Raw genomic sequence first — 13280 nt, 5'->3', positions numbered from 1 at the left:
AAAATCATTAATTACCAAAATAATAGAGAAAGTCAACACCACATTGCAAATAAACATTCATTCCAAATAAAGAAGCAGGGCGCGTCCGAGGGTGAGTATATACCTAATAAGAATATAATCACCCTCGGACGCGCAATGCTTATTTCCAACAGCCTTCCTTCCTAAGAATCAGCCCTTCCGTCGTGTAGAGAGACGTTGTGTTACACTCCAAGGTGTTCCCCAGGTTGCCTTTCCTGAGCTTCGATCTTCCGGCTCTCGTTTAGTAGTTCTTGGAAACTACTCTGCATTAGGCCTTCAAATTGGGTATGGGGTGTAGAGAGATGGTGTGTTCCACTCCAAGGTGTTCCCCAGGTTGCCTTTCCTGAGCTTCGATCTTCCGGCTCTCGTTTAGTAGTTGTTGGAAACTACGCTGCATTAGGCCTTCAAATTGGGTATGGGGTGTAGCGAGAGGGTGTGTTACACTCCAAGGTGTTCCCCAGGTTGCCTTTCCTGAGCTTCGATCTTCCGGCTCTCGTTTAGTAGTTCTTGGAAACTACACTGCATTAGGCCTTCAAATTGGGTATGGGGTGTAGAGAGATGGTGTGTTCCACTCCAAGGTGTTCCCCAGGTTGCCTTTCCTGAGCTTCGATCTTCCGGCTCTCGTTTAGTAGTTGTTGGAAACTACGCTGCATTAGGCCTTCAAATTGGGTATGGGGTGTAGCGAGAGGGTGTGTTACACTCCAAGGTGTTCCCCAGGTTGCCTTTCCTGAGCTTCGATCTTCCGGCTCTCGTTTAGTAGTTCTTGGAAACTACACTGCATTAGGCCTTCAAATTGGGTATGGGGTGTAGAGAGAGGGTGTGTTACACTCTAAGGTGTTCCCCAGGTTTCCTTGCCATTGCTTCGGTCTTCCGACTCTCGTTTAGTAGTTGTAGAAAAGTACACTGCATTAGGCCATACAAAATGGGTATGGGGTGGAGAGAGATGGTGTGTTACACTCCAAGGTGTTCCCCAGGTTGCCTTTCCTGAGCTTCTATCTTCAGGCTCTCATTAAATTGTGGTTAAATGGAACAACTGCATTTGGCGTACTAGTTGGTTTGGGGCCTACTATCGGTGTCTGCCACTCCTTGCTGTTCTCCTCCACTGAACAAAGCTGTGCCGCCTGTTTACTACGGTTGCCAATTTTGAACTGCATTTCGACTACTTACTGATTTGGCCCTACTCTCTGTGTCAGCCTCTCATTCCAGTTGTCCTCCACTGCAATGCCCCCTGGTTATTCCTGTGTTACCAATTTTGAACTGCATTTAGCCCACTTTCTTCTTTGGGCCTATATCTGTGTTTCCACTTCATCGTGCCCATTGCCCAGCCAGTGATAGATGAGTCTGCTGGTACATTGACCCATAACGCAACATTCCCCGTGCACGCTACACAACAACATTGTGACCCTGCTGAAAGTCAGGTTGCTCTTCCCGCATACCATACCACCTTACACGGGGACAAAGAGGAAGGTGCAGATGAAAGTGCAGGTTCCTTCATCAGGTGGGGGGAGGAATACTAGTTGGCGACGTCACTGGCACAGGGCCTCTCATAGTACGCAAAAGTGTTGCTGCCGGTGGGAGGCGCCCCCGCCGTGCAAACACACCGCTGTACTTTGAGGGGCCCTGTGCCAGTGCCAATGCCAACGAGTGGGCCCCCCCTGCTTGCTCAGGTTCACAGCACTTGCAAAGTTGAAATACTTACCTCTCCCTGCTCCACTGCCGTGACGTGGTCCAGATTTCCTGGGCCCACTAATTACTTGAACCAGCCCTACCCCCCACAACTTTAGCCAAATGACCCCCAATTTCAAATGCCTTCCAATTATTATAAGGTAAATTACGCTTGACAAGCTTCATTAAGAAGAATGGATGGTTTTGACATTAAAATGGCCACTCTAGGTGTTTTCCTGGCCCCCACTCACTGCCGACTATGCTGCCCCATTGACTTGCATTGGGTTTCGTGTTTCGGTCGATCCCGACTTTACGTCATAATCGGCCGATTTCACTCGACCCGACTTTGGACATAGTCGGGTTTCGCAAAACCCGGCTCGACTCTAAAAAGGTCAAGGTCGCTCAACTCTAGTGGCCACATATGGTTCGTGACGTCGGAGACTACGTTCGGGCATGTGTCTCTTGTGCCAAGAATAAGTCTCTCCGTCAACGGCCAGCTGGGTTGTTATACCCTCTGCCGGTGGCAGACAGGCCCTGGGAGATGGTCGGGATGGACTTTGTGGTGGGTCTGCCCAAGTCTCGTGGCTGTACCATTATTTGGGTAATCACCGACCATTTTTCTAAAATGGTGCATTTGGTGCCGCTTCCTCGGCTACCTTCTGCACGGGCCTTGGCAGCGTTGTTTATTAAACACATCTTCCGTCTTCACGGTATGCCAGACAAAATTGTCAGTGATCGGGGTCCCCAGTTTGCGTCTCGGTTCTGGAGAGAGCTTTGTCATCTTCTCACTATTGAGTTAAATCTCTCTTCGGCATATCATCCCGAGACGAATGGGTTGGTGGAGAGAGCCAACCAGACCTTAGTCACATATCTGCGACATTTTGTCTCTGCTAAGCAAGATGACTGGGCATCTTTGCTACCGTGGGCGGAGTTTGCTCTTAACAATGCTGTAGCTGACTCCACTGGACAGACCCCATTCCTCCTTAACTATGGTCAGCATCCGCGGGTACCTGTGCCCATGCCCGTGTCTTCCGCCGATTCCAGGGTGGCAGACTGGGCTGTGGAGGCACGGGACATTTGGGATCGCACTCAGGATGCCATTCGGGCTTCCAAGGAGAGAATGAGGTCCTCCGCCGACGCACATCGGCGCCCCGCTCCAACCTTTGCTCCTGGCGATTTGGTGTGGCTCTCCGCCCGTAACATCAGGCTGCGAGTTGAGTCTACCAAGTTTGCACCTCGCTACTTAGGTCCTTTTAAGGTCCTCGAACAGGTTAATCCTGTGGTTTACCGCCTGGCCCTTCCTCCACGCCTTGGTATCACCGACACCTTTCATGTGTCCCTCCTTAAGCCCGTCTACATGTCCCGGTTTTCTGAGTCTTCTACTGGGACGTCGGGTTCGTCTACGGACGATTACGAGGTGAACGCTATCTTGGGGTTCAAGGTGGTTCGTGGCAAAAAATTTTATTTGGTGGACTGGAGGGGTTACGGTCCTGAGGATAGATCCTGGGAGCCTGCTGAGCACATCCGGGCTCCGCAGCTCATTGCTGCCTTCGAACGTAGCGAGGCCCAAGGAGGGGGGGGCCCTAGGAGGGGGGGTAATGTTAGGGGTCGAGTTCCCGCTTCTGCACAGGGGGAATCTCGAGCCATCTCCGCTGCGGTCTCCCATTCTTGTCCAGCCGCAGTGGAGTCTGCTCAGCAAAGACGTCGGTCCCAGCGTCTTGCTCATTCTCACTCTGTTCTGAGAGTTACTGCTGTTTCTCCAGTCTCTGCCATTAAAGCCAGTACTGGTCAGCAGCGAGCGGACTTCTCTGGGACTAAGTCCTTGTCTGCGCATACTGAGCATGCCCAGGGTAAGATCTCCCGTTGGAGATCGAGGGTCATGTGCTCAGGCTCTGCGGCACATTCCATTGGTCCTCTTGACAGGTCTTGGAAGGGCAAAAGTCCTGTGGCCACTTCCTGTGCTGCAACTATATAAACTGCGCATGACCGCACGGCCATGCGCTAGTATTGTCTTGTAAATATGTGTGTGTGTTGTGAGTGAAAGTCGCTCTTTAAAATACCCTCCCTATTGAATGTCTGTTCGCGGAAGGTGTATGTTTGCTATCTAGCGCCCGACTTGTCCAACAGCACGAAACACACATTGCAGCGTCCTCTTGCTGTGTCCGCCTGTACGGCGCCGTGCGCTTGCCTTGCGCTTTCCATACCCAAGCCAGTGTGGTTGGTGGCGTCCGTCAGTGCGGCATTGCTCGCACTCCTGTGCAGTTATATATTCATTCTTAGTTTCCTTACACACCCAGTTGTGGTGTAGTGCCAGCGAGGGTCTAATCGGACTTCAATCCCAGTTGGGGTTAAGTACGCTGACTGCTCGCTCGCGCTTTAGGTGCGGTGCCGCGATCCTGTGACGCAGCAGGATTGCTCCCTTCACGCTGGGTGAGGTTGAACCCACGTGTATATACTATAGTGTACCGCCATATAGTCTGCTATTTACTAGCAGCAGGGTTTCTCCTGCACGGTGGACCCCGGACTGCGAACGCATCTTTCTTGGTGCGTTCCGCCAGTCCTAACAGTAAGATTGCTGATCTGACACGCTTCTGTGCACTGTGTCAGATCAGCGATCTGACGTGTACCGGCGCCTGCTCTGAGCAGGTGCTGTGAAGCCACCTCCCTGCAGGACCCGGATGCAGAACCGTGGCCATTTTGGATCCGGGCCTGCAGGGAGGAGGAGGTAAGAGACCCTCGGAGCAACGCGATCAAATCGCATTACTTCGAGGGTCTCAGGGAAGCACACAGACTCCCTGCGCGATGCTTCCCTATACTGCCGGAACACTGCGATCATGTTTGTTCGCGGTGTGCCAGGGGTTAATGTGCCGGGGGCGGTCCGTGACCGCTCCTGGCACATAGTGCCAGATGTCAGCTGCGATAGTCAGCTGACACACGGCCGCGATCGGCTGCGCTCCCCCCGTGAGCGCAGCTGATCGCGCTGGACGTACTATCCCATCACTGTGAATTAAGTCCCAGGTCACCTTGACGGGATAGTACGTCCAACGGGATTAAGGGGTTAAATTTTAGAGGGAACTTGTACAGACAATAAAAAACCTTACGGAATAACAATAATCACATAAACAACAGATACCGAGAGGAATGAGGGCCCTTCTCGCAAGCTTACAATCTTTTGGGGAATTTTGGTTCTACTTCATGAGATTTTCCAGGAGGAAAATAGAGGTAGATCCTCTTAAACAAAAATAAAAGAACTACAGCATTTTGCTGTTTATAAGGCGCACCACATTATAAGATGCACCTCAAACTTTTTTTTGATAAAATGGTGGTGCTTCTTACAATTTATGCGTGCGCAGATGGAAATCTTGGCCCTGGGATCTCCATCTGTGCATGCACTGCCCTCGGCAGCCATTTTCCCGGAGTCCAGCACAATGTAAACCATGGAAGTGCGGGGGTCCTGGGCTTTCACGAAATGTTGACAGGGGCCCCCACACCACCAAACACCCGCAGTGTCACACCTCCAAACACCTCCTCATCACAGCCTGCAGCAATGCGCCACTCTTGCCTCCTCCAGCAGTGACCCTGAGACCCTGTTCCACCGCATCTAGTAAGGTATAGTCGAATTATAAGATGCACCCCCATTTTCCCCCCAAATTTGGGGGGAAAATGTGTGTCTTATAATCTGAAAAATACTGTAGTTTGTTTTGAAATTCTATTTAGTGTTACTGAAGATAGGAGTTGAATCTCTTCCAAGACTGTTTTCTCTGTGACAAACATATTCATAACCACCACAATAATTGAGCAACTGTCATGCTACTGCAGTGCAGTATAGCACAACCTCCACCAGGGGGAGCTTGTGAGGGAAGTGAGGCTGCACACAGAGAGTAGCACCACAGAGCAGCAGCACAGGTGCCACCAAGTGGCAAGAGAGTGGTCAGACAAGCCGAGTCAAAAAACAGTCAGAAGCAGAAGTACCAGAAGTTGCAGCAGTACACGTGGTCAGGAACAAGCCAGGGGGTTCAGCAACGGTTGAGTTGAAAAGACAAAGACAGAAAGCAGAATCAAGTCCGAATACAAGCTAAGTCAAAAACCAGGGAATTAAACCAACTAACACGGAAACACTGGGGAAGGACTGACAGAGGGAGTCAGCAGATATGGGGCAAGTCAGGGATCACAGCAGGACAAATCAGGATCTACCAGAGTCAGGTACACACGCCGAAGGCAAAACTATAGCTGACACCACCAGCAGGATGCATCGGAGCTAAATAGCAAACCTGAACCCAGAACAAGGCAGAGCAAAGTTAACCCTTGATATGATCCACCCGGAAAAAGGGCAGACAGGACAAAAAACCGTAATGGATCATGACATCAACACGATTATCTACACTTTGGTAAGTACATTGCAATATAATGAATTTTCATGCCTCAGAATAACTCTTTCTTGCTACCTTATTGAGGACAGTTCCTTTGTTTAATATTCTGATTCCTGACCTGGCTCATTACTCATTTCTCTTCTGGTTGTTGTCCTGATTGCTAATCTGAAGTTGACCCTGAATTGTGTGACCATTCTCTTGTCTTCTGTTTCTGCCTGATAACTTGGACTTGACCTTGGATACACGCTTTCCACACACAGGTCCTAACAGGCATTGCTCAGTTTCATTGTTCAGGTTTCCTGTCATCTACTAGTATATGTAATTGTCCCACTTTGCTATATTTTAGTAAAATAGTATGCATCCATAAATGTTACCATATTGGACTAATGTTTTCGTTTTCATGGCATCTTCGGCGTACATGCCTTCCTCTACAGTTTCTTGGTAGAGTCGACATTTTACATTTAAACTTATTTTTTTTGTGGGTAACGATTGTGTTAGCTGAGTTGGTGACCAGGGGGTTTATATAACTTATTGTGTCATTTTCAACCTATAAGAAAATGAAAACAATTTTGAATTTGAGGATTGATTCTTAAATATGCAAATTGTTTCTTCAGAGAGGAACAGGACTATTATTATTATTGGAAGCAGCGATCCAAAAGTCAGTATCTACTCTTTAATGAGCCTTGCAATATGACTTTTGATAAAAGCCACCCCAGAATCTCAATTTGCAGACAAAATGGTTTGGAGTGTTTAGGCTAGCTGACAGGCACTGGATTGGGGTCTAAGGGGTAGCATTTCACTTTGTGAGGCTTGTCACTTGTCAGTTTGCATATTTAATTTCCCAGGTAAGCATGCTCGACTTATAAGTCTCCTCACTCTCCACAAGGATAAAGATTACCCTTAAGACCCCAGGATTGATACTTCAAATCGTTTACCAGGCCACACTAGAGTTATGGTCCTTTTCCTCTCTAAAGAGGATTTTTTGCATATTGAAATTCCCAAGGGAGCATTTCATGGGCTACAAGACTCTCAACGCTGACAGTGCACTTGAGACACTTTACCCTTTAGAGTAAGTTACCACTTCGCGTCATCTACCAGAGTTGAAATATGTTACTTTTTATACCGAATTTTTTCTATTAATAGAAGGGACCATAAATGTTACACTTTCACTTTGTTGAAAAAGTGAATAAATGTTTGAAAAAGAAAACCACAAGAATATGTGTTTGCAAATGATGTGTATTTTTATTTTAGCACTTTAATACATAGTTATTGGTTTTATACTATCTATCACTGGTATTGATTTACTATATCAACGCTCAAATCACATATTTGACAATCCTTTTGAACATGTACTACCATTAGAATTAACTCCATTATTTTCCCTTGACTCTCAGTATATTTTTTTTATTAATGTTGCAGATGTAAAGGTCCAGCCACCACGTTAATCTCTTTATGTTGAAGAGAATCTGTTGTTCTTTTGCGTCTTCGTGCACAACCTTGACTACATCGAGAGTTGGCATTGCCCTCACTGCACACCACAATCTTGCACAGAATATAAACATTGCATTGATTCCGTGAAAAGCTGAAGGCATTATATCCAAAGCGGATTACGTTGTTTGATGGGGATGGATACGTTTTGTAATGTTGAACTCTGATGCACCTGAAATTACAAAAAATAATGTTAATGATCATTATTATGATTTGTATAATGAGAAACAGACATTTTCTTCATATTGACCTGTGATGCCAAAGAGTGATTGGCATGGTATTACATTTGCAATGGTGACAAAAAGCACGATAGACTAAAGCTTCTGTCACATCAGTGGGATTAGAGAGATTACAAAAAGTATCTGCTGTTTCTGTTTCCCTAGAAAATAATTAAATTATTTCAAAATATTTCAGTTTATCCAAATAAATAATGATGGTTTTATTGAATGGTCGATGACCTGTTTATTTAGATTGGTTGGTTTTTCAAGATTCTGCAGATGAAAATTATACTTTTTGGGGGGCACAGTTACATAAGGACGTAGAAAAAGGATAAAAGAAAAATGAAAATGTGAGGAAGATAGTTTTCTATTACTAATTTTATTGTTGGTGGTGAATCATTAAATCTCCCAAAATAATTGGAAACCATGCAAAGATTACAGGTATCTACAGGCAGGAATGACTTGTTGTAAGGAAAGTATTTCAATCATGATCATCATTTCGCCTGGAGTACACAAAGACAATATAGCATGATAGATACATACATAGATACTGTAGATAGATGATAGATCATTATATAGATAGAAAGCTATATAGGATAGGATAGACACTAAATCTGGTCATACACATTAGACTTATGTTGTCAGAAGCCGCCAATATCAATGGATTCAACAGTCGTTGATATCCGCAGGTTCCAACAACATGACTAGTGTGAGATGAGCTGCCGGCTGATGTGTCAGTCGGCAGCATTCTCATAGAGACTGCAGGAATGCTAGGCCGAACAAGCGCTCATGCATTTGGCAGAGTCAGCTGAGATGGCTGACAGATGATCGTTCAACCGACAGCTATCTAATGGCTATCTAATGTGTATGACCAGACCAATAGCGGAAGATCAACCGTGATAGAGCAACATGCAACATTGTTGGTGACCACCCTTAGTGTAATTCATTGAAGGGTATGTGAAATCATTGATCCATCATCGAACGATGAACATGTCATTTTATGTGCCCTTCCTATAGGGTAAGGAGCACAACCTAATGTCACCTCATACTTATCTTTTTTGAAAGATATAGTCTTGCGTTCTAATGTTGAGGAAAAATAGATGTTGATAATTTGTGTTCTCTATTTAAATGCAGGCAGCCTGCTTGAGTTGGTGAGCGTGACAACTAGTTAACATGGTAATCTACACCTAGCTGTGATTTGCACTTTGTAAAAGCCTTACCTCTTTACAATCTTTATGCAATCACCCCTCCTCAGTTATATATCTGGAAGTGGTTGTTCATTACTATTTTCTGACTATACAACCTCACTTATGTAAAATTGTGAGTTGTCTATTTCCTTTACTGGTAAATGCCCCCATGCACATTGGATTAACATCTGACAAACCCCCCCAATATCAGAGAGATCGGATGAGAGTCTAATATGTCTGGGAGACTCTGAACTCTATTATCCGTCACATTGTATTTCCTATAACCAATCCTTTTGTTATCCAAGAGGTGAGCCGCCAGAGAGCTCTTTTGTAGAGAACCCACGAGCAATCAGGAAAATGAAGTGTTTCTGTGTTTGGGGGAGTTGGGGGATAACATTTTCGGCTAAATTATTGTTTGAACTACAGTTATACAATGTGTATAAGGGGCTTTAGAAAAGCATCTTTTAGTGTTACAATGCACGTCAGTCTACTATGAATGTACAAAGCAATGCTGATAATAAAACATAGTAATAATCATCAAAAGGAACACTACTTTACCCATTGCGAATAATATAATGGACATTTCTTGTGAATTCAAACGCGTTAGCAGATTCCACGCAAGTATCTAAGAACAGGACCATGGTAGGATCAGACGTATGTACAGTAATTTGCAGATGTAGATGCTGATTGAGCTCCACATTGTATGGATAGTCATTCACTGGTTGTATAAAGCTTGAAGACTGGAAGAATGTCAATTCAGCAGCATACATGCCATATTGGACTAATGTTTTCGTTTTTATGGCATCTTCAGCGTACATGCCTTCCACTACAGTTTCTTGGTAGAGTCGACATTTTACATTTAGACATAATTTTTTTTTGTGAGTAACGATTGTGTTAGCTGAGTTGGTGACCAGGGTGTTTGTATAACTTATTGTGTCATTTTCAACCTATAAGAAAATGAAAACAATTTGTAAAAAAGAAGTAGCTACTAGATACTAGATAGTTAGATAGATAGATAGAATTATTTGAAATATCTGGGCTAACTAGGACATCCAACCTCTATCTTGTACCCACATTTGGTGACACCTGAAACTGTTGTCAGCAAGCACAGCTACTTACATATTTTTAAAGGAAAAGAGGGAAAAATAAACTTTATGCAACTTCTAAAGTAGAAGTGCATAACCTTTTTAGGTTCGAGTGCCGAATTTTGTGATTACATCACTCCCAATGGCTCCATAAAATTTGAAGTGGGTATTCTGATCTGAGGTACATATCGACAGTAATATACATGACATCATCTTTCTTTAGTTTCCTCTATGGTAGACAAGGGGTGTCCTTTGATCCCCTTCTTAGCACATCAACAAAAAGGAGTAAGGATGATCATACAAGATCCGTATTGTTTATGAGAGTAACTGTACACAGAGGATTCAAAGACGGCTGAGGGCCACACAAAATGGCATCACGGGGAGCATTTGACTGTTGTGCACCCCTGATCTAAGCCTTATACTACCCAAATGGAAGAATGTGATCCAGCAAAGGAAATAAAGTTCGGTCAAGTACGGTCTGAAACGTGTAAAGTTTCATAGGTCTTGCTTTTGTGGATGTTTTTTACTCTCCAGTTTTTATGTATTTCTGAGTAAACTTTGGAATTTTTATCAGTTGCAATGCTGGATCACATTTTTCCATTTTCCCTTTGACTCCTCGTGGATACCGGTCCTACAGATCCGTGCATCGGATGTTTTCTCTATCCATGGTCTATTTATTCGATTATTTTTGGTTAACTGACTGTTCATCCCCTTTTTTATTTTATATATTTAGTCACCTTCCATTTGGAAACAGAATAAAAATTGAGGCATGAAGAATTCCTCATTAGAAACCCTGTTTTAAAGCTGGGCAAATTGATAGCACATGGGTGAGCTTGGGCCTGCTATTTATAAGGCTTCTGAAAGAAGTACCCCACCCTTACTGCCTAATAGCACCCCTGGAAAGATTCTGTAACTTTCCTACCTGTTTTACTGTCAGACATTCGTGATAATTTGTTTTAAACTCCAACCAATCTGCTAAAACTTGTGGACGGCACCAAGGATCGTTCAGAAATACTTGATCTGGCGTATATTCCAATGATTGAAGATAGCTCAGGGAGACCCAAACTATCATGTAGTCTGAATAGCATGAGAGACGGACTATAAAAAAAACATAATGATAAAGATTTTGATTTAAAGCTTGTTTTCAAATGTACAAATGTAAATACTGAAAAGAGAAGAAATTAACTTACTTTTCATCTATTGGTCAAACTAGAACTCTACCTAGAGTAGCCAAAATTAAAGAGGGTATTGGAATACACATTATAATTACTGTAATTTTTACCCCCAAAGAACTCGACTCCATCTTTTGACATTGTGCAGCTCAATTCTTGAATTGCATTGGCATTTACAATGGTTGCATTGCCGGTTAGGTGTATAGATGTCAGAGACAGCAGAAAAAGTTTTCAACAGTTTCTAACTTTACTTTTTCATTTTTCTTAGCGTACAATAAAAAAAAGCACGCTACTACTCTCTAAATTACAATAGTTGGATTTCCACAAGGATTTTGGACCCTGTTTGAGCCTTTAATTACAGGTAGCCATAGCATAGCTGTGATAGGATTCCTCACAGAACTAAAGCTCATTTGTTAGCCCCAGTTACTGTGGAAATTTCCATTATAGTTTATTTACCCAGAATCCTTTGCAGTAGGCGGAGCTATGCAAATCATCTCTTTCCACCCCTGTCTAATCCACAGCGCTTGGAACCGCCAAGCGTGCAATGCTGCGGATTAATCCGCAGCATTGCACGCTTGGCGGTTCCAAGCGCTGTGGATTAGACAGGGGTGGAAAGAGATGATTTGCATAGCTCCGCCTACTGCAAAGGATTCTGGGTAAACCTGCTATTCTTTGTATTATGCTGCTTGCAAGTACTTTCCGTTTCAGGAAAGCATCCACTATGTATTTCCTTTAAGTAGAGGGCTTTTCGGTCTCTTTCGTCCCGCTACATTTAGCCCAACTTGGGTCTCTCCCTAAGGTGGCTAGCATATATGCATCATTATAGTTTAGTAACACTTTGGGGCATATATATCGTAATGGTTTTCATTTTACTGTAAATAACCTATTCATAGAGTAAAAGTAATGGAACTCTAGTGCACCTGATTGGATTTAAAAATCCTGAAAAGTCAGCATAGCCCATTTAAAGAGTCTTGTCACATGACTTAGGATGGGAAGCCAAACCAAAAATTCAATTTGTAGACAAGTGTTTTGGGGATTTTGTCCCTCATCAGTGCAAAGCAGGGGAGCTGGCTGTACTTGGTAAGAGCGCCCCCTATTTCCTGTCAAAGACCTTTTAGCTGGTCGACCCAGACGTCCTGATTTGCACTGATGAGGGGAAAACTCCTTGGAACACGCATCTGCAAATTGATTTTTTTTGGTTTAGCATCTTATCCTGAGACATTTGGCAAGGCCTTTTGAATTTTAGGATTGATTCTTAAGTATGCAAATTGTTTCTTCAGAGAGGAACAGGACTATTATTATTATTGGAAGCAGCGATCCAAAAAGTCAATATCTACTTTTTAACGAGCCTTGCAATGTGACTTTTGATAAAAGCCACCCAGAATCTCAATTTGCAGACGAAATGTTTTGGAGTGTTTAGGCTAGCTGACATGCTTTTCAACAACACCAAAAAGCATGTAATGAAAACTTGACCTTAAAATAAAAAGAAATGAAAAAAAATATATATCTAAATATTAATTACCATTTTGATTGGTGGTATAGGTAGAGTAGTATGCTGCAGAGAATTCTAATCTTGATGATCTATCAGAGGTTGAATACACAATGCTGATGCTGTTTGAAGAGGAGATGAAATCCAAAGATTTTGCACTGCAGAGGTCTCCGAGTAAAGTTGATCCAAGAGGAGTTCCATCATAAACTGACAAAGTCGATGACCGGCAGGACCAAAGACTCACCATTCTGGTCATAAGAATTCCAGTAATACAATATTAGTTTACAAAATTCATTACTGAATTTTTCCATGCATTAAAAGAAACCTAAAATGAGATTCATGCTGCCCAAAACATGGTCAGAATGATTCCAGATGCATTTCAAATGACTAGTCCAAGGCAAGCCCATGGCGACTTTCCACTGTCCCGCCATCGTATACTGACAATTCTCTCCCTATGTGTGTAAATGTATGGGACATACCTCAGTGACCAGTCATTCGAGATGCATTGTCCTCACCTGCATTTCAGTTTCCCTTTAAGCACTGCAATATTGTATCAATATAAAAATGAAAGATTATTTTTTACCATAT

General features: G+C 43.7%; 1 protein-coding gene across 1 annotated transcript in view; it reads right to left on the bottom strand.

Annotated features, from left to right (window-relative positions):
* Window positions 1–7460: 7460 nt before the first annotated feature.
* The window catches only part of LOC138656306 (scavenger receptor cysteine-rich domain-containing protein DMBT1-like), a 47840-nt gene continuing 42020 nt past the window's right edge, over window positions 7461–13280 (bottom strand). Inside the window, exons 8-10 of the mRNA XM_069743671.1 lie at window positions 10954–11129; window positions 9505–9893; window positions 7461–7713 (exon numbers count right to left, since the gene is read on the bottom strand). Coding sequence (XP_069599772.1) covers window positions 7461–7713; window positions 9505–9893; window positions 10954–11129 — 818 coding nt within the window. The remainder of the gene's footprint in view (window positions 7714–9504; window positions 9894–10953; window positions 11130–13280) is intronic.

Source organism: Ranitomeya imitator, unplaced genomic scaffold (assembly GCF_032444005.1).
Source record: "Ranitomeya imitator isolate aRanImi1 unplaced genomic scaffold, aRanImi1.pri SCAFFOLD_458, whole genome shotgun sequence".
Classification (NCBI taxonomy): Eukaryota; Metazoa; Chordata; class Amphibia; order Anura; family Dendrobatidae; genus Ranitomeya; species Ranitomeya imitator.
Note: the sequence above shows the minus strand (reverse complement) of the source record. Positions and strands in the feature narration are given on the sequence as shown.